Here is a 23,393-nt window from a genome sequence, read left to right as displayed (position 1 = left end):
CTCTTTTGAGTCATTGACTCGCAGTGACTTTGATACAGCTCGCACGTTTGGGATGCCCTGATATTCGTCCATGTTTGGTTTCTTCACTGTTACTGTATCAGCGTATTCGAGACATGTTCTCGATCGTTCCTGAAGTCGGGAACGCTATCTAATAGGTACTCCACAGATATAGTAGTTGCATGCCAATAGTCGATGAGCAATAGTTGGGTCATGCCGATTGACGCTCTTGAGTGACGAACCATAGGAGTTCATACTAATGTACGTACGTACTGTAAAATTCATCGTTCTTTCTCAGAAGCTTAGTTAGGGCAAATCTAAAAGTACAGTACATGGGAAGGTTAGCTGTGGTACCGCCCGAGCTCCCTGCTAGCACCCCGAAACGGACTAGCCCGTATCTTCCCCTGCCCAACTGGCAACTCCCCCCTCCCGCACGTCTAGACATTGATTGTTTCAATTTTATTTATTGAACTCGCCTCTTTCCCTACAAGGGATTACACACACGGGCCTGATATTATCACGGTCTTCTCCAAACCTGTGCGACGACTCCAACGCGCTTTTCGGACAAGGACGGCTACCAGTCTTTTCCAATGCGGCAACCGCCATGTCGCTCAATGGGTTAGATGGTCCCGCTGTCATCGATGCCTATCAAAGTGCCTTGTCGGAGGCAGGAGGATGGTGAGTGTGACTCCTACTGTGTCGACACTGGTTGACAGTCGTCAATGACCCCTCAATGCTCGAATTGGTACTTTCGCATTCGTGGAATGAGATAGTTCGAAATGGACGACAGGCGTCTGACAAATGACGACACAATGTGACCACAGCTAACATTGTCTCTGGTTAGGCTCCTTCTCAAATATGCGTCCAGAGACGAGGTCACCTTGCTAGGCCGAGGGACCGGCGGTGTACCGGATGTACGAGCGACGGTGGAAGGTTATGAGGAGAAATCGCCCTTATACGGCTTTTTACAATATCGCAGGAGGAAGATAGTGCTCAAATATGTCCCTGATGGAATGTCACGGCTAGTTCAAGGTGGGCCGCGCCCTCTTCTTGTTTATCGCAACCCCGATCGAATACTGATACTTTGCCTATTCACAGCCCGTACAACAGTTCAATTCCAGTCAATTCTTGACAAGTTCTCCCCTCAAGACACCACCTTCGAATTCAAATCGCCAGGCGACCTCACCGAAAGTGCTCTTTCGTCAGCTTGTCTGCTGCATGCAGTATCCGGGTCAATTACGTCGTCTTCGAGTTCTTTGCGCCGCCGGCGGTTGATGGAAATTGCGGAAGATGCCGAGGAAGGGCCTCCCCCGACTAGTAGCGGACTTTCTGAGGCGCCTCAATCGCCGGAGGACACAAACGATAAACGGCTCAGTCAGGCGTCAGATGCGACAGCGGTCCCGCCGAAAGCGAAGAATGATGAATCGCCGAATATTCCTCCTACCCCTGAAAGTGAAGTAGATGCTCGATCAGAAACAGCTTCAGTTCGATCCATATCGCGCAGAAGATTTCTCGACCAATTCCAGCAGGATTCATTTGAACGCAGGAGCTCCACTCAGTCGATGAGACCTTCACTTCAAGAGCTACACTACGCGGCCCCCTATCGTCAAAAAGTGAAGACCGAACATCGTCCGTCGGCAGACATAAATGGTCGCCCACGCACAGCTGGCTCGATGTCGCGTGGCCAGGAACATCGTCCTACCGCGGCTTTACCTGCCGGTGTTCGCTCGCGAAAACCTGCTGGTCATCCTAGCCGACCCAAATCTACGCCAGACGTACCTCCCGTGCCCACTTTAGCTTCTCTCAGAAATGCGCCTCCAGTGCCATTACTGATTCCTCCACCTACCCTATCAATTGGAAAACCTAAGCTTTCGCCAGGTGCAAAGTCAATGAATGCGCTTCCGTCATCTGGGATGTCTCCAGAAAAACAACGGTTAATGAAAGCCCTTGAACTTCGCAAAAGGCAAATGGAAAAGAAGACGCAGGAATTGCAGAAGAAACAGGAACTGCAGAAGAAACAAGCGCAGAAGGCAGCAGTACAGCCTACGATCAGTGAAACCGTCGAGGATAATGAGAAAATTGAGCAACCTCCAACAAAGAGTGACACACGCGAGCCGACGCCACCCGAGACTGGTGATACAACAGCTATAGAACCACCTGCCGTCAATACGAATACAAGTGAAGATAAGAAACCCCTATCGGCGGATATTGCGAAAGCCGACTCTGCAGTGGAAATGGTGGTCTTAGCGTCGAAAGATACGGAGCCTTCTGTTTCCAGCATCGAGGTAGAAGAAGACGCCGACAATGACGTAGAAACTACCTCCGACAAGCAGGCAGACGAGCAAGACCTAAAGCCTGAGCTAAATGAGCAAAGTTCACTACAAGGTGATGCCAAGTCAGATACAAAAACTACAAATGACGAAGAAGAAACGATGACACCACGGACAACCGATTCAGACAATACCATCAAAGCATCTGGTCCTCCGGATGTTGAGGAAGAGGAAACAAAGATTACAGATGAAACAGGGGCTACAGCAGAGGCTCCGGTGGTAGATACCACGATACAAGAGACCACAGTGGAGACACCAGAGAACAACGAACCATCAGAGACATCACAAGCTGGTGACGAGGACGATCAAACCGAATTGATCACAATTGTCGCTTCAGTGAGTGACCTTAAGCCAGAATCTCAGGAAGCGACMCCTGCCACAACCGAAGAAGTACAAGAAGTCGAAAACTTGTCGAGTGCAAACTTACAGGCGGAGGACATCCCTTTACCGCTAGAGTCCGGGGACGATTTCAAGGACCAAGTTCCAACTAAGGCCGCGCTAGAGCCGGTCTCCACCGTCCAGGAACAACCCCTCCCGCAACCCGAGCAAGCAGAAATCGAAAAGTCGGAGAAACAGAAACGACTCGCTCTGTTGGAGCCAATTCAAGTCCCCACGCCTGACTTTTCGGACGATGAGAATTTATTGTCAGACGATTCATTGATGGAGGAGCTGAAATCTGCCACTGTGCAAGAGGCCCAGCCCGTCTCAGTAGGCAAGGGCCCCTTATCCGCCGATGGAGAGCCGCGGACACCGCTCGAAGCCTGGCAGACACGCGCCGTTTCCAACCCAAGTCGACGTCCCAATGAATTCAATTCGCTTTCCGGAGAAACTCGATCGATATCGGCGACGTTTGTGGACAATAACAATCAGTCGGTGCGACCGGCACCAGTGATGCAAGCTAAAAAGGTTAATGTGTCCTCTGGTATCTCGAAGCGTATAAAAGCGCTGGAGATGTTCTCAAACAGCCCAGCTCCTCCAGGCAGCCTTGCACCTCCAGGTAATGTCGCTTCGCCGGCAGCATCGTCGGCTTTTGAAAAATTCCGCAAGCGCGCATCTGTGTCCTTGAATGGTAATCTCCCTTCAGCGACGACTACTAGTGTCAGGTCATCTTTCATTTCTGTCGCCGAGTCCTCACCCCTGAACCGAAGTGACTCGAGATCACTGCCCAAGACGAATTCGGTTTCCGTCACTGCACGTATCGTTCGAGACCCAAGTACTCCTTCAACCGAGCCAAGTGCCAGTCCTCTAGACGCAAACGTCCTCGGCCTTCAACGCAGTCCCCTCATAGTGCGACATGATTCTTTCGATACTCAAGCATCGGAACATGTGCTATCGGACAGTGCGACCGAGCTTCGAAGTAACAACTTCTCGCGGCCAGGAACCGACACAACCGTTTCTCGTTCGGAAAGTCGAGCTTCTTTACAGTCGCAAGTTGAGGATTGGAGTAACAGGAACGGGTCGACAGGAGATTTGGGGTCAAACTCCGATGACAAGAAAGATTCTCGTAGGTCTAGGTTCATGCGACGCATGTCGTCGTTAAGATCTCCAACGCGCAAGAGTCTGATCAGTCCTCCACCTGGAATAGACAAACAACGAGTACCATCGCCGCATGCAGAGGAATCGGCTCGGTCTGCATCAGTAGCAGCCATTGATATTGGCGAAGTCAACGTCCAGTTCCCAGACACATTACTTTGGAAGCGACGATTCCTGCGGATCGACGATCAGGGATACTTGGTTTTGACACCAGGCAGTATGGATACCGGCGCCCGCAATATCGTGAAACGGTACCACCTTTCTGAATTCAAGACACCATGCCTGCCGGATGAAGAAAGACAAGAGCTCCCGAATAGTATCCTGCTTGATTTCCGTGATGGCAGCACCTTACAGTGTGCTTGCGAGTCCCGGAAAGGGCAGGCCGCTGCACTGCAGAGTAAGTTGATCTATAACCCAATGAACAGCATGTGACTAACGGGGTGTAGCACTCGTCAACGCGCACAATTCCTATCAAAACTAAAAATAAGCTTCCACTCAGAAGCGCTCATTTCCATCGTTTTCAATTTCTTTGGTCATCTTCGTACGGTACGCATGCATTTCGAGTCCATGGTTATACCCAGCATCATCAAAATTCTTTTTTCATCGCTCTTCTTCGCGTATTCTTTTTCTTTTTGATATCTATGCCACGACGGACAGGTTGACCGGTCATGGCATCATCTTCATGAAAATAGCCACATTACCGCTTAGCGTTGTACATCTTATTCCCTCATCATCTACCTCCACACCTCACATATTCCTTTCTACACTTGCTTGACGCCGTTTCTTTTTCCTTCTCACTATGTTATTCCTTTATGAGTCTCCATTCACTTCATGTACTTTTGTCTCTTACCCTTCTTGACTCCATATTCTTTTTATCCTGGTACTATCTCTATCATTTTGGCGGGGAGGTCTGTTCCCTGCTTCTTACATAGATACTCCCTATAGAACAATTCCCTCACAAGGAGATTAGACATGACACGTCTCTCTGGTGGCATTCATGTAGATTCTACTCTAGTCGTACAGGCCATATCCTATCCAAACAAAAAAAGGCTATGAACTTTCCGCAAGCGGATTTTTCTCCTCCCACTCCTCCAAAAGCCGAATGACCTTGGGAGCCCAAACCTCTTCTCCAGCCACCAGGTCTTGATATTCCAGAATCTTCTCGGGATCCAGCGTGTAATCACCCTGTTTGGAGCGGACCAGTGAACTCATTAGTCCGCAACTTCCGACTGCTTTGCCGAGATCGTGTGCGAGGGAGCGGACGTAGAAGCCGGAGGAGACTGTCATGGTGATTTTGGCGGCTGGTGGGTTGGGCCGATTTTCTTCTTTTGGTTCTTTTGTCTCTTCTGTGGTGTTCTCTGTATCTTTGTTTTCATTCTTTGCACCGTCGGTGGAAGTTTGGGCAGGTTGCGATGTCTCGGTATCAGACTTCAAACGTTTTAAATCCGTCGCTGTTTCTGTGGTTTGGTTTGCGCTTTTCTCATCAAGACTGGGAGAGGCCTTTCTCTTTTTCTTCTTATCCTCCAAAAGCGAGTTCGCTGCTGCTTGCTCGGCTTCTTCTGCCTCCGACGCAACCGGAATCGCAGCCTCTTTATCCAACATCTTCTCTGCAACCTCCTTCTCTTCACCCGACATTTCCACCTCTGGCCACCTATAGTCATGTGTCCCAGGCTCATACCATTCTAAAATCTGCAAATCATACACTGTGACTTCTCGCGACTTGATTTCGACCGGTGGCTCCATTCCTTTTCTCGCGTACTCGTATAACCTTACACCTTGTATACTCTTCGCCGAGAAAATGGGTGGACGCTGCATAATCTTTCCGCGAAATTTCTTCATAGCTTCCTCAACCACTGCCCGCGTAATATGCTCATAGGGCGCTTTCCGAACGAGTTTGCCGGTGCGATCATATGTATCCGTCTCCGCACCAAACAACACCACCGTCTCGTAGGTCTTGGGACACTCCAGGAATTTGATAAGATGTTTCGTACCCCTTCCAATACCCGTAATCAGTACGCCTGTCGCCATTGGGTCGAGCGTCCCGCCATGGCCGATTTTCACTTCGGGTCTCTTCTTGCGTCGATTGCGGAAGTTGACGTCGTTCTGGCGGCGGTTGATTTCGCCTTCAATCCAGGGCCGGAATGTGGTGGAGGGGTTGAAGTGTTTTTGCAGTTTGCGGAGGACGTCGGCTGATGTGACGCCTTCTGGTTTGTGAACGGCTTCTTTGTGTCAGTGTTTTGTTTTTTTGTGAGAGTTAATTGATGGTGGTGATGGTACATACGCAAAATACCCTCGTAAACTTTTCCTGCTGACATTGTGTTTTGATACAGCTGCACGCCGCGAATGATGCTTCGTTTCATTAAGCTCATAAAGAGCGATGCAATTGGCTATATGTAGCGTAACAAATGATGATTGCGGTGCAGAATGACTGTCAATGGTAGACAAAATTCCAGAAGGAAGCTTAATTTTTAGCGGGTCGAACTGCGAAGGGTTGCTTACGTAGTTTTAGTTACCTCCGGAGGGACTCCGAACGCGTGCCTCATTCCATTCCATCCCAGATCAACACTCATTCTTCTTTTCCGTCACTTCTTCTTCTTTATCTAGAACTAAGACCGAAGCTGTACATCATGCTCACCATATCGAATCGATCCAAGTCATGACGTCCCGCGAAGACCAGATCCTTAAACCCCGAGATCCCTCGGTTGAAGACGAGAACGAATGGGAAGAGTTCAGCTTGGCCGATGTCAAAGTGCTGATCCCTGGCAAGTCGCGTTATGCCAATCTGCTGGATGCGTCGCCGGACAATCCAGTGAGGGTCGTGGGGAGTTTGAATGAGGTCGAAGATGAACAGGGACATTTGGGTGTGTATTTCTTTTTTTTTAACTTTTGGTCTGGATGTACATCATATTTCCCCGCGCAAGGTTATTGTGCTACGACAATAGCCTTGCATTCACCCCCGCATCTATCATCATCACTCACCCTCGCTCAAGCTAACAACTTACTGTCTGTCTCTTGTAGTGCTCGATGAAGACTACCTTTCGAAGCGCATCGTCATCGAAAACGTGACTCATTACGCCTACGGTCAACATGCCGACGGTGAGATTGGCGTCTGGGTCGCCGGCCAAGCTGGCTGGTTCTCCATTGTTCCCGCCAAAGGTTACAAGCCAATGTTCAACGATATGGTAGAAGCAGTCGATTTGCTGTACTTTTTAGTCGACCGTCATAGAAATCAGCGCCCGAGACGGAAACGCCGAGGTGGAGAGGTTACTTTTGAATACTTATGTGATGAGGTAAAACATCACAAGATTCTTCTATATACAACTTTCGCTGATGGTGCCAATTAGTATGTCACTCATACGCACGGTATTTGCGAGGATAGCGATGATTCTGCGGAGGTTTTTTATAAGCACGCTTCGTTTTTGCTTTCACAAATGGTTCAGGGAAGGGAAGATGTGGAGTGGAATGAGACAGATGTTTTTGATCACCTGGTCAAGAAGTTCCCGGTTTGTCTTGACCACTGCCTACACTAATCACCTTTCACTAACATCAAGTAGGATGAATACGAGCGGGTGCTAGCAGCGCAGCAAAAACCGGACGATAAAATGGCGACGGAAGATTTCGAAGGAGGCACAAAGAAGGAGGCGGTCAACATTGAGACTATCTCCAACTCCCAGGCAGACAATATATTCGGTATTATAACGGATCTCAAAGAGGCCGGTGCCTTGGCCAAACGTCAATTGAACCTCGACTTGGTCGTGAGCACTCTGCAGAGTCGATTCGACATAGCCTCGGAAGAGTACGCTAGAAATTTGATCGCCGCCAGGTCGGCTCAAGTCATTGAGCGCATGGAGCACTCAGACTTTGAATGGCATAAGAAGGCTATCTATCGAGAACTGAAGCAGATCGAAGAAAAGGCCGATATTCGTCAAGTCGCAATCACTCCACTTCGACCTCGAACATCTTTTGACGAAAGCACTAGCTCCTCCGAACATGAAGACGAAAATGAGGATGAGGATGATAGCCCTCGGGCACGCAGACATCGTATGCGAATGTCTGTATTACGACCATCAACGACAAAAGCAGGCAAAAAGACGCGCGGCGGGAAATTTCCTGGAGCCGCTAGAGATGTTGCACAATTATCTGAAGACAGTGATGTTGCTGAAGACGTAGAAACGCCCAGCAAGTCTCGCGGCCACAACCTCGTCCGTGATCCTCCACCATCTGTGACAACTCTCAACAGCCGTGCGCGCTCCATATTGTCAGATGCCGACTCCACTTCACTAGTTATCCGAAGAACACCTTTACAAGAGACACATCAATCAGCGAATCTATCTGGCCCCGATACAGCATCCATCATTCATGAAGACAGTAGCATTGTCACCAATGACTTACCCGAAGATACATGGATGTGCTCTGTGGAAGGATGCGGCAAGGTGATATACAAAGCCAGCTCGAAGCGATCCAAAGAACTCATCAGTGACCACACCCTAATGCATGCGGAGGACACGCAGACAAAACTTGATCTCGTATTTGCTGAGCAGAGACTCAATCTTGGTCTTGGAGTTGATAATCTGTTGCGTCGCATTCGTGAATTTGGAACACTTGACGATATTAATGGTGATGACGTTGATGTTGCTGCGAAACGAGTCAGAAGATGAATTAATGATGCAACGGACTTACGATGAACATCTTGGCGGGTCGATGACTTGAAACGTCAAGTACTCAGTTTGTCCCAAAAAGCTCGACGATGTACTTTCGACCGTATCATGCCGGCTCACATCATTGACTTCCAACCACGAATAATCACATTGTGTGTTTTACATGGTTTGAAAGCAAGAGAGCGACAAAGGAGAAAGTCACGCAGTTGGCTAAGTGAAGTACCTAGCTGATTGGTAAAGGCCGGAATAGCTACATACTATTGAACAGCAAAGTGATACCGCCGAACATTTCAAGCTGAATGCAGCATCTACTTCCGAAAATGGATAATGAGCTATTATGATCACGACTTTAGTTCTCTCGCGCAGAGGGTTCTAAAATTGGATGACTTGACAAAAGACACTTCAGTCTTATTATATCAATAAAGACTCAACTCCCTGACGCCAGGTTCCTTTTTCCCAGGTCCCAAAGACATGATACTATGTATGACAGTGAAAAGCAGGAGAACAACTAAATTCTTCCTGTAAATAGACAAAACCAATGGACTACTTTTTATCATTTCATAGCATTTCTCCTACTCTTCCCAGGCCTTTTCTTCGCACCACCACCACCACCACCACTGCCGCCCTTCATCTTCTTAGCCGAGAATCCACGTAGATCAGCCGACGACATGGCATCGCCGGACTTGGCGAATCGCTTCTTGCCGCCAAAGCCGTATTTCTCGTCCTTCTTTTGTCGCTTGGGGTTTGCGCCGCCAGCTGCGTCTTTGCCGCCGCGTTTTCCGCCAAAGGAAGAGGACTTCTTGTTGTCGTTGTCAATGGCGACGTCGAAGAGGTCGTTGTCATTATCGGTGGGGCCGGTTGATTCGGTCTTACGTTCTGCGATATGTTAGATTGACAGACATATGAACAACAAAAAAGAAGGACGTACTCCGCTTCAAACTATTGATCTTCTCTAGCGTCTCCTTCTTCTCCTTCTGGCGCTGCTGCAACTTGGCAACCTGCACCTGCTTTCCAAACTTCTTCAGATCACGCTGTCGTCGCGCATCGGCCGCCGCCTTCTTGGATGCTGCCTCATCAAACAGCTTTTTCTTGATCTTGGTCATGTGCTCATCCGTCTTGACCATTTCTGCGAAATAATCGGTCGGTCTGGTAAAAGACACACCTTCCTTTTTCAAAGTACGACGAGCCTCAATTGCAGCTGCTTGGCAGACTTTGTAAAACGCAAGTTCGCGAGTGAGATCGTCGTTGGGGTCGGGAACGTCCATGTCATCTGTAGAAACCAGGGAATTGTGTTCTGAAAACGGAGTTTGGGAGGTGATGAATGATATGCGCTTGATAGAGGCGTTGATGGCGGCGGAGTTATTGATGGTAAGACGTTGGTGGGGGATGACATCTGCTCGTTCGTCTTCGGAGAGATCTGAGAGTGGTATATCTTCTTCCTCTTCTTCACCTTCGATTTCTTCTTCTTCATCATCATCTTCTTCTTCTTCGCTTTCTGCGTTGTCTTCTGCGAGTTTGATGCCGCCCATTTCCGCATCTTCTTCCTCGTCATTGGCCTCGACATCCTTGGTAGCTTTTACATTTGCCTGAAAACCACACATTAGCGTAGGCAATCGATTTGCATGAAGGATTGAACGGCATACCTCCTCGACCTCCTCTGATTCTCCCTTCTGGGCCTTCTTCTTCTTCTCAGCGGCCTTTGCTAACTTCTTCTGGCGCTCTTTCTCATAATCTTTGCCCTTATGGGCGTCGAGCGCCGCGAACAACTTGCTCTTCTTCACCATTTCGCTTTTTTTTGATTGTTCTTCGTATGCGAATAATACTTGGTAAAACTTATTACCCTCTGTTTTCAGCCTCGAAAGAAATAAGAAGTGTGCGCAGTGATCGGTGTAATCAAGCAGAGTTACTCGACTGACAAACGGAAGCTCAAATTGGAGCAAATAATTTTTTTAAGATTTAGCAGTACGACGCTATAACCGATATGGACTGGCAGCGATAACAGTAAACGCTAGCCTATTTTAGACTAGCGCAGCTCAGAGATAGATCCATGGATGATTATACGGGAACAACCAGATCCAACCTGGACAAGTATAGAAGTTGCATTTGTATACGCTGCTTGATGAAATACATCTTATTTGAAATCAGTTGATACAACCACCAAAGCTGGACTGGCCGAGCGCTGTGAGCAACTAGCGTGTTCAATCACAACGTCCGATCAATATACAAATCAATCACCATGTCAACAGACATCAAAGACTCCCCATCAGGGGCTCAAATACAGGTACATTCAGCATGATTTCCCTGTTATACACCCTGAACTCAAACATCTTGGGCTCTAATACCTAGCCTTGTACGATACTATACTAAACAAAGCAGACACCAACAGAACCCTCCACAGGCGCACCCGAACTCGCCGCTGCTGTCGATGAACTTCTCGACCAACTACAGCACAAATTCGACGGTGTTTCTACCGAGATATTTGGCAAGCGTATGTCTTGCTCTTCTTTCTCTTCTTCTCTTCTCATCAAGATCATTTGCTAACACAGTTGTAGTGGATGATATGACTAGACGGCTAGATGAGCTTGAGGCTTCGTTGGGTGAAGTACAGGAGAATGCGGGAGCGTCGAAGTCGTGATCCCTCCATTTCTTTTTCAAAAAAAAAGGAGGGATGCAAGGCATAGTATCGGCGGTTGATGATATGAGCTGGGCTCTATGCAGTGAAGCCTTGTTTGACATAAAATGTTAGACGTGAATGAGCTATAATTCAACTGCGGCACTGCAAACAGTCTCTTCGCTTTCTACCCAGACATACATATGATAAACATGTACATTTTCTAATGCTTCGATTTAATGTTACTATTGCAAGGTATCATTCTGGTCTGTCTCAATCTCTTAATCATAAATTTTATACAACGATAAACAATGCCATATCCTGCCCATTCCGAATGACTCGAGGACCATGAAATATATCACTGAACGGCCTCGGACCGTAAGCGCATCAGACCAAGACGAATCTATAGCTCATCCTTAGGCTCCTTCTCAGTCTCACCCAAGAATTGACGCAAAATATTGCTACGAGAAATCAAATCATCAAGCTTCTCCGGCGCAAGACCACCCTTGGACACAATCTTGGACAACCGGTTGAACTCCTTGGTGACGTATCCTTCACTCTCCTTCAGCTTCTCAGTAACCTTGATATAGTACTGAGCATACTGCTCCTGCACATTCTTAGCGGCCTTCTTGATTTCGTCGGAAAGCTTAGCGAAGCTCTTGGTAGGCACGTATTTGGCCACGAGCGAGTCGAGCGTGGGGATAGTGCCAGCCTTCTCGTTGAGACCGCCGCCAACGACGCGGTGAGTGCCGACTTTCTCGTTGATGTAGTCCACAAAGTTGTTCTCGGCGCGACCACCTTCGTAGGCAACAGCCTCCGAGGAGCCAGCAGGGAAATATTTGATCGTGGGGAAGCCCTGGATTCCAAATTCTTTGGCAAGCGATTTGCTGTTCTCGGCTTCACAGTCGACCTTGGCGATAACCACGTTTTCGTCGCGCGCAAAGTCGTTGGCGAGGTCTTCCCAGGTAGGAGCAAGCTTCTTGCAGTCTATATCGCACAAACCTTAGTATCATTCAGCTCCCAGAAACCAAGAAAAACTTACGTCCACACCAAGGAGCAGTAAAAGCTACCAAAACATTCTTATCAGCAGCCCCAACAACGTCCTTGAACGACGACTCAGTCAATATCTGCACATTGCTGGGAGGCTGATAGGCAGCCTTGGGCCGAATGCCAGTCTTCTCTGTAATAAAAGCCGACAAACTCTCCAAATCCCTTCCACCGTTGTACTCAGTAGGGGTATCACTCTTGCCATCAAAGAACTTCAACGTTGGGAAACCCTGAACGCCATATTTCTTGCCCAGGGAGCGGTGCTCATCGGCATCGACTTTTGCGATTTGCACTTTATCGGAGAAGGAGAATGTCTGTGCCAATTCTTCGTAGACGGGAGCTAAGTTCTTGCAATGGCCGCACCAGGGGGCGAAGAATTCGACTAGTGTGGGTTTTCCGGATTTGATGGCGACGTCCTCGAAGTTGGAGGGGAGGAGGTCGAGGACGGAGGATGCGGCGCTGACGATGCTGATGAACAGCGCGAGGCTGCTTAAGATGAAGCTCAAACGAGCCATATTGATGCTATTCGGTCAACGATATAGCAATATGTGTTTTGAGTATAATATTAGATGAATGAGGATTTGTTGAAAGCACCCTTTGATTAAATTTCAAAAGGAACCCAAATATTGCAAATTTGTGATTGAAGCTTGGTAATTAAGGACAGCTGGAGTTTCCGCAACGTTGCCTTTTGCCGCAGCTCTAGTTAAGTTTGTATTGATGGTAATTACTAATACAGCCGCTCTTTAGCACATTATTCATCAGCCAGTTTCATGTTTACTCAACTTCTAACCAAGGGTTAGGCTATTATCTATTGGCTATGGTTGTACGGAGTATCCGATCTGTATATGCAGCTGCATATATAACGATATTTCCGCCCGACATACTCAGGGAAGCGTCGCTTGGTATCGTCTTTTCCTCTTTCCTCCGTCGTTACTATGCGTAATGATATGTTACATAATTACCATAGATGCGAGCGACGTGCCCTACAAGGTGTTGATGCCATCTCAGTCAGTGAGAACTGCTATTGCCTGGCTCATCGGTGGCGAGCCAGCCATTTATTAGCATCGTCCCATACTTTTGTCGTTTTGAAGTCTTTCGGTGCATTTTGAGAAGCCGCATAAACCTGTCACATTGTCAGCGCCATCCTCAATTATATAAGAACGTTAACATACCGCATCCCATAAGGTAAAAGCAGCATCCAGATTGTCTTCGAAACTCTCACTATGCTGGAACCACTCTTTACCCTTGGCCCTAACCTCATCGCGAGTCTTGGGTGACGATGAATCGGGTTGGTAGAGTAGGTCGTCAAGATAAGTCCGTACTGCGATGCCGAGTCCGCAATCATTATCATCGACAAACGGCAACCTAGTGCTTGTTAGTATAAGCAAATTTGCTTATCAAAAATCAAACTCACTTATAACTGATTGATGTCAATCCTTCGCTGCCAATTTTCCGGTCCACCTCGCCACTCAATAGCATCGAAGTAAGGACTACTTCAACTAACTCTCTCAAAGTTCGTCGAACAGCAGAGATCAGAGAGCGAAAAGAAAGGAGCTGGCGACTGAGCGGTCCAGAGTACCCAATTGGTTTGTGCTTCAGCTTTCCAATACATGCGACACGCGAGATGAGAAGGTTGAAAGATTTGTCCTCGTCTATAACTCATTAGCCCCCATGTCTGTCAGACAAGGTTCTATAGCATACCTGAACCCCGCATTGGACCACCTGAGTGGTGTGGGAACCAATTGCTAGGGCCTAGAACTCCCATGCGCAGCATCTCGACGGCAGTAAAAACAGATTCATACGTCTGAGAATCGACTGAAGCATTGGCTGAGTCGAGTGTCTTGATTGCTTCAACAAAGCACTTTCCCCAGTCTGTGAGCTCATGCCTGCTATTCACGTAGCCGCGAAGCTGCAAGAATACTAAAAGGGTCTGATGTAAGATCTCGTCTTCCGAAGAGAGCGCCTTTTAACGTGAATTAGTAATGTATTTCAAGTACGGTGTGAAAGCACTTACGGCAGATTCCCTAGAAGAAAAAGTCTTTGACACAAATGCAGGGTTTGTCAAGCTCTCAGCAGCAAATTTTAGCGATCCGCGAGGGGTCTGCTTGACGTCAATATGCTTCCAATCAATGTGAACCTCCCTGTGAAACAAACCTGAACGTTAGCCAACTCAGTCGGCAACTGCTTATGACTGATCCTCCAGCTTCGAATAGAATCTCTGACTGAGGGTAGTGTTTTGAGATTGATAGTGCGGGTTGAGTTCTCTTCATGCCAAAGTCGCACATTGATGACCTTGGTCTGATAGAAACGATGAAGACAATTGGAAAGCAAACCAACAGCTTGTTCGCGAATTGGCATGAGTGAATCACCGGCAAGACGACGGTACACTTCAGAGTCTTCCACACCAAATGGCAATGGTACAGTAAGCTGGCCGGTGGTTAAATAGTTGGGGATGTTGGGCCCCAAAACACCCCTAGCGATGTAGTAGTACAACTCCTCTGGTAGACGCTGTCCAAGCAACTCATGCACGTCCGATGGGGCCGTTTCTGGTTCTAAAGGACCAACACGACCTTCGTTATCGGCGATCACATGATGTTTGATCGACATATAAGCTCGTTTATAGCGGTCAAGGTATTGAAGGTCCTGCACACGACGGTCCTCTTCGAACTGTGAACATAATGTGGTGGCATGTCGGTTAGCGCCGTTGAAAATATTCAGTGCATCGCGAATATTCCATGGCTTTCCCGGGAAAGTTGAATTTTCGAACGGAGGAAATGTGCGAAGGTACCGAGAGCCTAGCAACAAGCCGAAATCAAGGAACTGCTCGTTCGTGAGTCGGCCAAGTTCTTCCCGGCAGTTTTCCTTGGATATCCAGAGGAATTGGCCGGCGTCGAGGTCGAGTTTGAGAATAACTTTTTCAACGTCAAAGAGAAACACATCGGTCGATCCCCAGACAAAGTCGACGAAAGGTTTTGGTGTACTTTCAAAGTACTTGAGCTGTATTTTTATGACTGTCAGCAAGATTCCTCCATCAATTGCAAGACCATTGAAATATACCTGGGCGGCAGCGCTATAAGGAGCTACAAAGAAGTCGATATCATTTTCGTAAAGAATTCGTTGCAGGAATCGGTAGAACTCGACTGGCTCGGGGTTGCCTGTTCATAGCAGTATTAGCGACTCGATTCGAACCCTCAATTCACGAGCAACGTACCCGCGTTGCTAAAAGCATCAACCACCTGATCAGCCTGCTGCTGATCATACAAGTCCCAAGCTTGCTCAAACGCGCGCGCAGAGTCAGCCCGCCTGGAATCGTTCCGGACACGATTCTGCGAATCCTCGACACCGAATTGAAGACCGTCAAAGACGAAAACGCAGCCAATGCCCAGTTCCTTGAGCTCCTTTAGCTCCCGCTCGATATTCGCCCGAAGCGCAAAGGGGAAGCCGCCGAGGGCAATTAGAAGCGGTTCGCGAGTAGACGGGTGGTGGAGGTGTTGGTGGAGGTAGTAGGTGGCATCGATGCCGATGACGGTTCCTTTAAGGCTGGAGAGAGCGAGGGTATATGCACGGCTGGTAGCCCAGTCATCTAGCGCACGAACAGCTGGTATTTATTAGAGAGATGTGTAATGGTATGGGGGCAATTGGGCTGGACGTACGGGGCATGATGACGAGAGCTAGAAGCTTTAAAGTGCGTATTTTTCTAGAATGCGGGCGCCGCAGTGCGTGAGAGCCGAGCAGCCCCTAATATTCAGGAGTGAGCGCTGATCGGATGAGTTGTCGGACTCAATGCTGAATATTAGGAAATAGAGTCACGCCAATCAGCCACAAGCAAGCTGTGAGGATGTTGACAACAGAAATTATGGAATATGGAGGAGCTAGGACTTTAGGCTGAGGCTTGACTCCATAGAAGTTTGACTGTCTCTGTTTAGGAAGGTGCAGGCCCACCCTTCGGGGCAATATCCGCTAGTCCTAATATAGTTAGAATCTCACCATGCTAGTCTATCGGCTTGCGATTTGCACGTGATCTGTTCGCAGACATCGACGAGATAATAGTTGTATAAGATACTTTCCAGAATCACTAAAACATGCCCACTGCCAATGTCAAAAGACCAATAGGTGTCAAGTCTTATATTGACTCAAAACATCGATACCCACCCCGATCAATCAATGAGTCATCTCAATGACAATACTCAATTCGGTATTCGCTTCCACTCCCCTGGGACGATAAGCAAAGGACGAATGCGGAGAGCTCCGAAGGGCCCAATGACTGCCTCAGCCATCTGTCGTACACTCGTGACTATACCCAGCCAAGATATAGAGATAGGGTGTATCTGATCGAAAATAAATTCGTTTCCGTATCACTATCATCAATCGGCCCACTTCTAATCTTCCGGTTCCCCGCATACCCAAGAACATAAAGACCTTCAATTTTCCTCTTTTTTTTTTTGTATAGATTTGTACCTAGCCAGTCTACAGTATAACGCAAAATGGCAACTCCAATCCAGCTCCCCATCATCGACATCTCCGATCCCCTCAACCCGGCCATTGGGAAGGACATGCTCGATGCCGCCATCAAATATGGATTTTTCTATGTTCACGGTAAAGGAAGTGATTTTTCAGCGGCCGAGGTCGATTCTTCCTTCGATCTAGTAAGCACTGATTCGGACCCTTCGAATAGATACTATGGTATACTGACGGGTGGTGTGTAGTCCAAGAAATTCTTTGCGTTGCCCAACGAGGAAAAGGAAAAGTGCCGTATAAGGACGGATGTATGTCAGATTGCGCCTTGAGTTGGAGCATTTTGCTGACGAGGAGTTTAGAATCGAGGATGGTCCGGAATGCATTCTGAGATTTTAGATCCGGAGCATCAAAGGGTACGTACCTGCAAACTGACTGCTTGACGTGTGCTAATAGACGAGTAACAGACTGGCGACTTCAAAGAGTATGACTAAAATGCCATTTCCCTATTCCGTCTAGTCATTGACATAGAATAGAGCCCTCAACTTTGGCGAGTTCAAAGACGGCAAACTCCAACAACCACTCCCCCCAGCCCTGGAGCCCCATGAAGGCGATATCCAGCACTTCACGAATTTATGCAACAAAACAGCTGCACGCGTAATGCGTCTCCTCGCGCTCGGACTGGAGGTACTTCCCCTTGTCTTCAAGCCCTGCAAAAAGCATCAATATGAACGTTGATTGAACAGATTGATCCCGAGTTCTTCGTAACCCGACACGACGCCACTCGCGGCTCAACAGGCTGCATCCTCCGCTTCCTGTACTATCCATCCATCAACTCCCCAGCCTCCTCCAGCTACCAACACGACATCGACGTGCGCGCCGGTGCACACTCCGACTACGGCACAATCACTCTCCTATTCCAACGACCCGGTCAACCAGGTCTCGAGATCCTCACCGCAGACGAGAAATGGGCACCCGTTCCCATCTGGCCCGACGCCTCAAAGACTCTGAATAAAGACGATTTCCCGCCCATTCTAATCAATATAGGCGACATGCTCAGTTTCTGGACTAATGGGCTACTCAAATCGACTATTCACCGCGTCGTGTTCCCGCTTGCTGAGCGGTCCCCATCGGCTTCTGCAGATGAGAAGCCCGTGGATAGGTATAGCGTTGTGTTTTTCTGTCATCCGCTGAATGATTGTAACCTCGTTCCTCCTGTGCCGAGTAGATTGGTTGCTGCGGCCGGCGAAGAGGCGAGTAGAGTTGGGTTTGGGGGTGGTGCTGGCTCACTCAAGGAGAGGAGCTCGATGACGGCAAAGGAGTATTTGGATTTGAGGTTGTCGGCTACCTATGGGCAGCGTGAGGAGGTATAATCTTATCAAAGGTCTGAATTAATGATTAATGATGCAGACTATAATTCCATTTCGGACTTGGTATTGGACTCAAAAGATAAGAAAAGAAAAAGAATAGCCATTGCGTGATTGATCTAAATATAACGCATCAAGGATATAGAACAAAAGAGAAAATCAACCCCAGGAATGTCCACAGGATCACATGTATCAATCTGTCATTAGCAGCTTAGCTGAACGACTTGGCTGATTGATTTTCCGTCCTAGTCTTCTCCTTCCATCCTCTCTCTTATCACACACCGACACACCTCCTTATCAAAACAATAGAAAAACAGCTCTTTCAATCAACATCTTATACTTCCTTTCTCAATCACTTACAACCCTCAAAATACAGTTCGGTCAGTTTCCACTTTCCAAGAGAAATAGAACATCAAAAAATTTGCAACGAACCAGAAAACACATTTGAGATGAAGAAAGTGAAAATCGAGAGGTCAGATCGTGCTTTTTTTACATTCTTGGATCGTTGCCAGAGACAAAATAAAGGCCTGTCAATTGCACTCATCCGGAGAGCAATTGACACGTCAAGAAAATCAGTAAAAAGGGTAAAGAAGGGGTTGAAGAATCAAAAAAGTCGACGTGAAGAGTTATTCGAAAATTGAGCTTGACAAAAAAAAAGAAAAAGCATCCATGTCTCGCTGCCGGGAGAAAGCTGTCAAATCAAACATACAAAAGACACACGATAGTACCATCAAACCCGAACTGGAAGCTCCATCTTCCCAAAGGCATAGTATATAAATAGAAAAGAAAGGCGGAAACATTCAACACAAAATGGCCAAAAAGCGAGAAGAGTAAACGGCCGATGAAAGATGTCGCTGAAGGTGGGGGGACCATTAACGTCAAAGGTAGCATAAAAAAAGGAGTATAAAAGAGGTACAACACTCGAGTCCGTGGGTCCAATCCAGTAAATCGTGCTGTATCCAAGTCGATGACTAAAGCGATGGCGATTTGTACATTATCATGGTTGTGGTAAACGATTCAACGTGGTTGGCGGTCGAGGTCAAGAGAATAGTATCGTACAAAAGGAGACAGGCAAACTGCTTTTGGCTCAAGTCATAACTATCGGACGAATCGTTCGATCAAAATTCGATGGCTAGCGCATCGGTTTACCAGGCCCACACCTTAAGCTATCAGGATGTCAGCAAACCGCAAGTGGGTAGTAGACCAAACGAAGCGATGGAACATACCAAGGAATCCCATGATCCAGTGCACAAGCTGATACCGTCGTTGCTTACGCCCAAGCAGCTAACGCGGTTTTCGTGCCCACTCAAGGATCCGACCTTGTCTCCGCGAAGGACATCCCAAACCTAGATTTGTAAGCAAGCGAATGCGAAAATACAACGCGGCGACATACCTTGCACTCAAAGTCATCATAACCAGCAAACAAAAGTCGTCCAGACACGGAGAAGGCGACGGATGTGATTCCGCAAAGGACTTGGTCGCTCTGTAGACACATTAGTATGGAGGTCATTATAAACAGGCGAGTTCCTTACCTGATAGGTGTTGAGTTCGCGATCCGCACGAATATCGAACAGGCGGCAGGAGGTGTCGTCGGAACCGGTACCGAAAGCATTTCCATCTGGGAAGAATTGAATAGCGTTGATATCGGATTCGTGGCCAGCAAAGGTCTGCACAGCCTTGCCAGTACGGATATCCCACAATTTGGCGAAAGCGTCGCAAGCACCAGACACAAAGACGTTCTGGTTGGTAGGGTTGATGCTAATAGACATGACGTCGCCGAGGTGATCGGCGAATTCGGTCACCTTTGATCCAGACTCAATATCCCACAACATACAGGTCATATCTCCGGACGAAGTGATGATCCGTCGGTCGTTGATGAATCGGCAGCATGAAAGATAGCCGGAGTGGCCGGACAATTCGCGTGCGACACGGGTTGGACCTTCACGGGCGGAAAGATTATAAATAGAGCAAATGTTGTCCAAACCACCGCAGGCGACGTAGTTGCCACTGGGAGCGTACGCGCAGGTCATGACCCATGACGACCGTAGGGGGATGGCGTGCACCTTATTTGTTGTGTAAGCGTCCCAGATGATGAGTTTTCCGTCTTGCGAGGCCGACACGAGATGTCGTCGATCCGTAGACCAGTGCATGGCGTAAATCTTGGCCAAGTGGCCCTTGAGTGTCCGACGAGGCCTCATGCCGATGCGCGGGAGAGGATCGGTGTTATTCATTGCAACTTGTTGCACTAGATCATTGGTGTTAGTGATAATGTAGACATACGGAAAGATAGGTGTGTTTGATTAATTCCGAAACAGATCGGGGACGGGCCGCAAGTCAAACGGTCATCTTTCTTGCGATTGAAATTGGTGATCTTACAGGTCGTGTCGGCGAGCTCATCCTTTCTGCGTTTAATCTTATCCTTCAAACCCTCTGCTTCGCGTCTGGCTGCTGTAATCTTAGCCTGCATCTGCTCGCCGCTCATATCGGCCGCCATTGTGTCAAGCAAGAAACCCCGAGGGCGATTTGGGGGTACGTGGGTGTTGAAAAAAGCGAGGGGGGAGATGGAGACAAGAAAAGCAATTGACCACCACAAAGGAGCACGAATGAACAGACGACGGCGACGGATCAAGGTCGGCGAGATCAAATCCCCTATGGAGTATGGACAGTTGGACACGACGCAGGAGACGTTGAAGGACGACTGAGTGGAGGTGTGGGATTGAATTGAGAGACAAGGGACTGTTAGACCAGTCGGTACGAAGTCGTCGGTCAATCAGTCAGCGACACAGCACACAGCACAGGACACACGGAGGGTGAGCAACACAGAGAGCAATGAACAGGAATTTGGGGGGCGGGCGGCGGCGCTGTCAGGGTGGAACTGGAAACACAGGAAGTCGGGATGGGACTGGGAGAAACGCAGTGACCAGCAGAACTGCTCAGTCGCTTAGTGAGCAGGGGCCGCCCAATCACGGGACGGCGGCTGCTGGCAACGACGGCGACTGGCTCGCTGGAGGACCACTCAGTGCGCACTATTCCCCGAAGAATGTCTGTTCGGTGCGTATTGTTATTACCTTACCGTATTGCCGTCACTTGGATTGCCTGACGACTTGGCAGTGGTTACTTTGTACTATAGTGAGTTTGCGGAAAGCCACAAGTAAATAACATACGGATGTATGAGCAATACTGTACAGTTCTGATTCTGGTAGCCAGGCGGATTTCGAAGCATTCGGTAACAAAGAATAATCGATCGATTGATCGAATTGAACTCGAAGACTCAAGCCAGATGAACAAATAATGCATCCAAGCCAATCAACTCGAAGTGCTAAGCAGCTAAAAGAAGGGGGGCAGCTACAGAGGAGCAGACATTGGAACATTGGGTTTGGGGGAGGGGACGTGGGCTCGACTAGCGATTCTCAGATGGGGCGCAAACATCCACTCATCCATACGGAGTTGGACTCCGTTACCAGACAATAGGGGTCAACCGATCAGCTGAGAGGAAGTATACACTTTGCTGATACATCGCGCTGTTCTCAATAATTTCATTTCAGAGCTAGATCCATGAGTTTGCTGTTCAGATGAAGACGTTAGACGAGGCTCGGCGACACACCATGGCGAAGAAAAAGAAACCAAACCAGGAGAGCTTTGACAGACGGGCGAGTATCGTAGAATACGGCAATACAAAACGATACACGCACTAGGCTTTAGTGCAGACACATAATACTTGCATGTACATGGTCCGTGCAAACGCAACCTCAGCTAGTCTGCTTGTGATCTAGTGTACCCTAAATCAGGAAATTTCAGCCATTCAATTGGTCTACCCACCGGCAGCTCCGTAGAGCCAATAAGTCTAGCCACTCTAGCGGACGTACCATGCCTCGTTGGGCAATATTTAGCAGTGCTGCAACGCTGGGAACACTATTGGCACTAATCCGAACCCTGGCTTGGAGGGTGAGGAGGACATGACGAACCGGTACAAGTGCAGAAAGAGCTTCTTTGATGTGTTCTGGAATATTACGAAGTATGAAGATTCCTTCGATGTTACGATGGTAGCACACGGGTTATGGGGGTGTTGTTTTATTGATTAGAGAACCAGAAGCGCCGTTACTTCATCTGAGTGACTCGCTTTGTTCAAGCTTGTTACATCAAGCTTACTTGGCACCACCCTGCTAATATCGCAAACTCAAACCCTTAATACTGCTCCGTCTTAGTACTACGTATGTACGGAGTACGTATCTAAGATACGTACTTACGTACAGTACGTACATACTAGAAGATTATCAGTATGCTCAAGTGGCAAGTGGCTTACTCCATGTCAGACCATCGAAAACCAAACCTGATTCTAGAATCTAGAACATTTCCACATACGAACGTCAACCTTCGTCTTTGGTACGTGCATGAAATCAAATCGCCTCACTTCACGAATCGAGCGGATGGATCATTGCCAAGCCGGCAGGACACCGGCTGCTTCCATTTCTTACAGATACGAAGATAAGTGATTCTTCTAAGAATCCATGTACATGTATATTTGGGTAACTCTCCAAAGTCGTTGCCGCAATGGTATAATCAGATGTTAAACAGCTCGTGTTATTCCGAGCTTCGTCGTTATGAATTGACTCCAATCGCCTCGCTCGGACATAGCACGAATTCATCATCGATCACCCGTCCTCTTCTGGATAATGCACCGATACCATTGATTCGGGAGCACGATGTGACTTCGTCGTTGGCTCACTACGCATATTAATATAATCAGCTAACTAACTTAGTTGGTTGATTGAATATTGTCCATTATTAAGCATAACGGCCATGGCCGCGTTAGTGTTTGTGCCATTGTGGGAGGATCAGGGTTGATTTTCAGGGACTCAGGGGTAAATCCTTAATTCCGGGCATGTCATCACACTTGCTCAGGAGTCCGTACAGCAGAGTATGATATGTGGAGCAACACAACATGAATTGACTGTAGTAGATGCGGTACAGGCACAAAGCTGTCATGCCCAAAACGTCAATCTTCAGAATGATGATCTGCGGCCACCGTCTCTTTCACCCTCATCCAGCGGTACGTACTAAGCGTTAGCCGGTTTCCAGTTCCCACGGTCAAAGGAAGACGACCTGTCGGATCGACGCCGTGGTAAAAGTTTCCTCTTTCAGTAGGAACGGAGTATGCAGTGGGATGAAATAAGTGTCCGGAGCTCCCCCGGTACCCATAATACCCGCTCAAGGGTGCAGAAACTTATTTCGTCGTACTGTATCATGCATGCTATATAGGGTCAATCAATACTTATTGCGCGTACTAATTTATGTTTGGTTGGTTACTTAGTACGCAATGCTATTAAGGGATGGGCAAAGGTGCTTCTGTATGTGGTCGATTTCAGTAAATGGTCGTTTGTGCTGGATGCTAGTG

General features: G+C 48.0%; 9 protein-coding genes across 9 annotated transcripts; 4 read left to right on the top strand and 5 right to left on the bottom strand.

The window, feature by feature from the left end:
* Positions 1-601: 601 nt before the first annotated feature.
* On the top strand, positions 602-4,341 carry BHQ10_007029 (uncharacterized protein; the record flags this gene model as incomplete). The annotated part of the gene is made up of 4 exons (XM_040879680.1): positions 602-675; positions 842-1,029; positions 1,096-4,257; positions 4,307-4,341. 4 exons carry the CDS (start codon positions 602-604, stop codon positions 4,339-4,341), a joined length of 3,459 nt encoding a protein of 1,152 aa, XP_040735533.1.
* A 569-nt stretch (positions 4,342-4,910) lies between these two features.
* On the bottom strand, positions 4,911-6,175 carry BHQ10_007028 (uncharacterized protein; the record flags this gene model as incomplete). The annotated part of the gene is made up of 2 exons (XM_040879679.1): positions 4,911-6,079; positions 6,142-6,175. The coding sequence occupies 2 exons, from the start codon at positions 6,173-6,175 to the stop codon at positions 4,911-4,913; spliced, it is 1,203 nt and encodes a 400-aa protein (XP_040735532.1).
* Positions 6,176-6,516: 341 nt separating this feature from the next.
* Positions 6,517-8,518, top strand: BHQ10_007027 (uncharacterized protein; the record flags this gene model as incomplete). The annotated part of the gene is made up of 4 exons (XM_040879678.1): positions 6,517-6,721; positions 6,879-7,150; positions 7,205-7,363; positions 7,415-8,518. 4 exons carry the CDS (start codon positions 6,517-6,519, stop codon positions 8,516-8,518), a joined length of 1,740 nt encoding a protein of 579 aa, XP_040735531.1.
* A 553-nt stretch (positions 8,519-9,071) lies between these two features.
* Positions 9,072-10,302, bottom strand: BHQ10_007026 (uncharacterized protein; the record flags this gene model as incomplete). The annotated part of the gene is made up of 3 exons (XM_040879677.1): positions 9,072-9,394; positions 9,447-10,104; positions 10,162-10,302. The coding sequence occupies 3 exons, from the start codon at positions 10,300-10,302 to the stop codon at positions 9,072-9,074; spliced, it is 1,122 nt and encodes a 373-aa protein (XP_040735530.1).
* Positions 10,303-10,754: 452 nt separating this feature from the next.
* On the top strand, positions 10,755-11,153 carry BHQ10_007025 (uncharacterized protein; the record flags this gene model as incomplete). The annotated part of the gene is made up of 3 exons (XM_040879676.1): positions 10,755-10,799; positions 10,895-11,006; positions 11,071-11,153. The coding sequence occupies 3 exons, from the start codon at positions 10,755-10,757 to the stop codon at positions 11,151-11,153; spliced, it is 240 nt and encodes a 79-aa protein (XP_040735529.1).
* A 379-nt stretch (positions 11,154-11,532) lies between these two features.
* BHQ10_007024 (uncharacterized protein) lies at positions 11,533-12,691 on the bottom strand (the record flags this gene model as incomplete). Its single annotated transcript, XM_040879675.1, has 2 exons — positions 11,533-12,116; positions 12,172-12,691. The coding sequence occupies 2 exons, from the start codon at positions 12,689-12,691 to the stop codon at positions 11,533-11,535; spliced, it is 1,104 nt and encodes a 367-aa protein (XP_040735528.1).
* Positions 12,692-13,209: 518 nt separating this feature from the next.
* Positions 13,210-15,836, bottom strand: BHQ10_007023 (uncharacterized protein; the record flags this gene model as incomplete). The annotated part of the gene is made up of 9 exons (XM_040879674.1): positions 13,210-13,299; positions 13,349-13,541; positions 13,591-13,828; positions 13,878-14,139; positions 14,191-14,277; positions 14,331-15,173; positions 15,234-15,331; positions 15,388-15,774; positions 15,830-15,836. 9 exons carry the CDS (start codon positions 15,834-15,836, stop codon positions 13,210-13,212), a joined length of 2,205 nt encoding a protein of 734 aa, XP_040735527.1.
* Positions 15,837-16,660: 824 nt separating this feature from the next.
* BHQ10_007022 (uncharacterized protein) lies at positions 16,661-18,004 on the top strand (the record flags this gene model as incomplete). The annotated part of the gene is made up of 7 exons (XM_040879673.1): positions 16,661-16,822; positions 16,883-16,942; positions 16,994-17,047; positions 17,099-17,115; positions 17,168-17,318; positions 17,378-17,793; positions 17,860-18,004. The coding sequence occupies 7 exons, from the start codon at positions 16,661-16,663 to the stop codon at positions 18,002-18,004; spliced, it is 1,005 nt and encodes a 334-aa protein (XP_040735526.1).
* Positions 18,005-18,969: 965 nt separating this feature from the next.
* On the bottom strand, positions 18,970-20,492 carry BHQ10_007021 (uncharacterized protein; the record flags this gene model as incomplete). Its single annotated transcript, XM_040879672.1, has 6 exons — positions 18,970-19,096; positions 19,148-19,164; positions 19,225-19,344; positions 19,392-19,481; positions 19,531-20,243; positions 20,375-20,492. The coding sequence occupies 6 exons, from the start codon at positions 20,490-20,492 to the stop codon at positions 18,970-18,972; spliced, it is 1,185 nt and encodes a 394-aa protein (XP_040735525.1).
* Between the last annotated feature and the right edge of the window lie 2,901 nt (positions 20,493-23,393).

Source organism: Talaromyces amestolkiae (assembly GCF_001896365.1).
Source record: "Talaromyces amestolkiae strain CIB chromosome Unknown scaffold14.1, whole genome shotgun sequence".
NCBI lineage: Eukaryota > Fungi > Ascomycota > Eurotiomycetes > Eurotiales > Trichocomaceae > Talaromyces > Talaromyces amestolkiae.
This window is presented reverse-complemented; position numbering and strand designations above follow the sequence as displayed.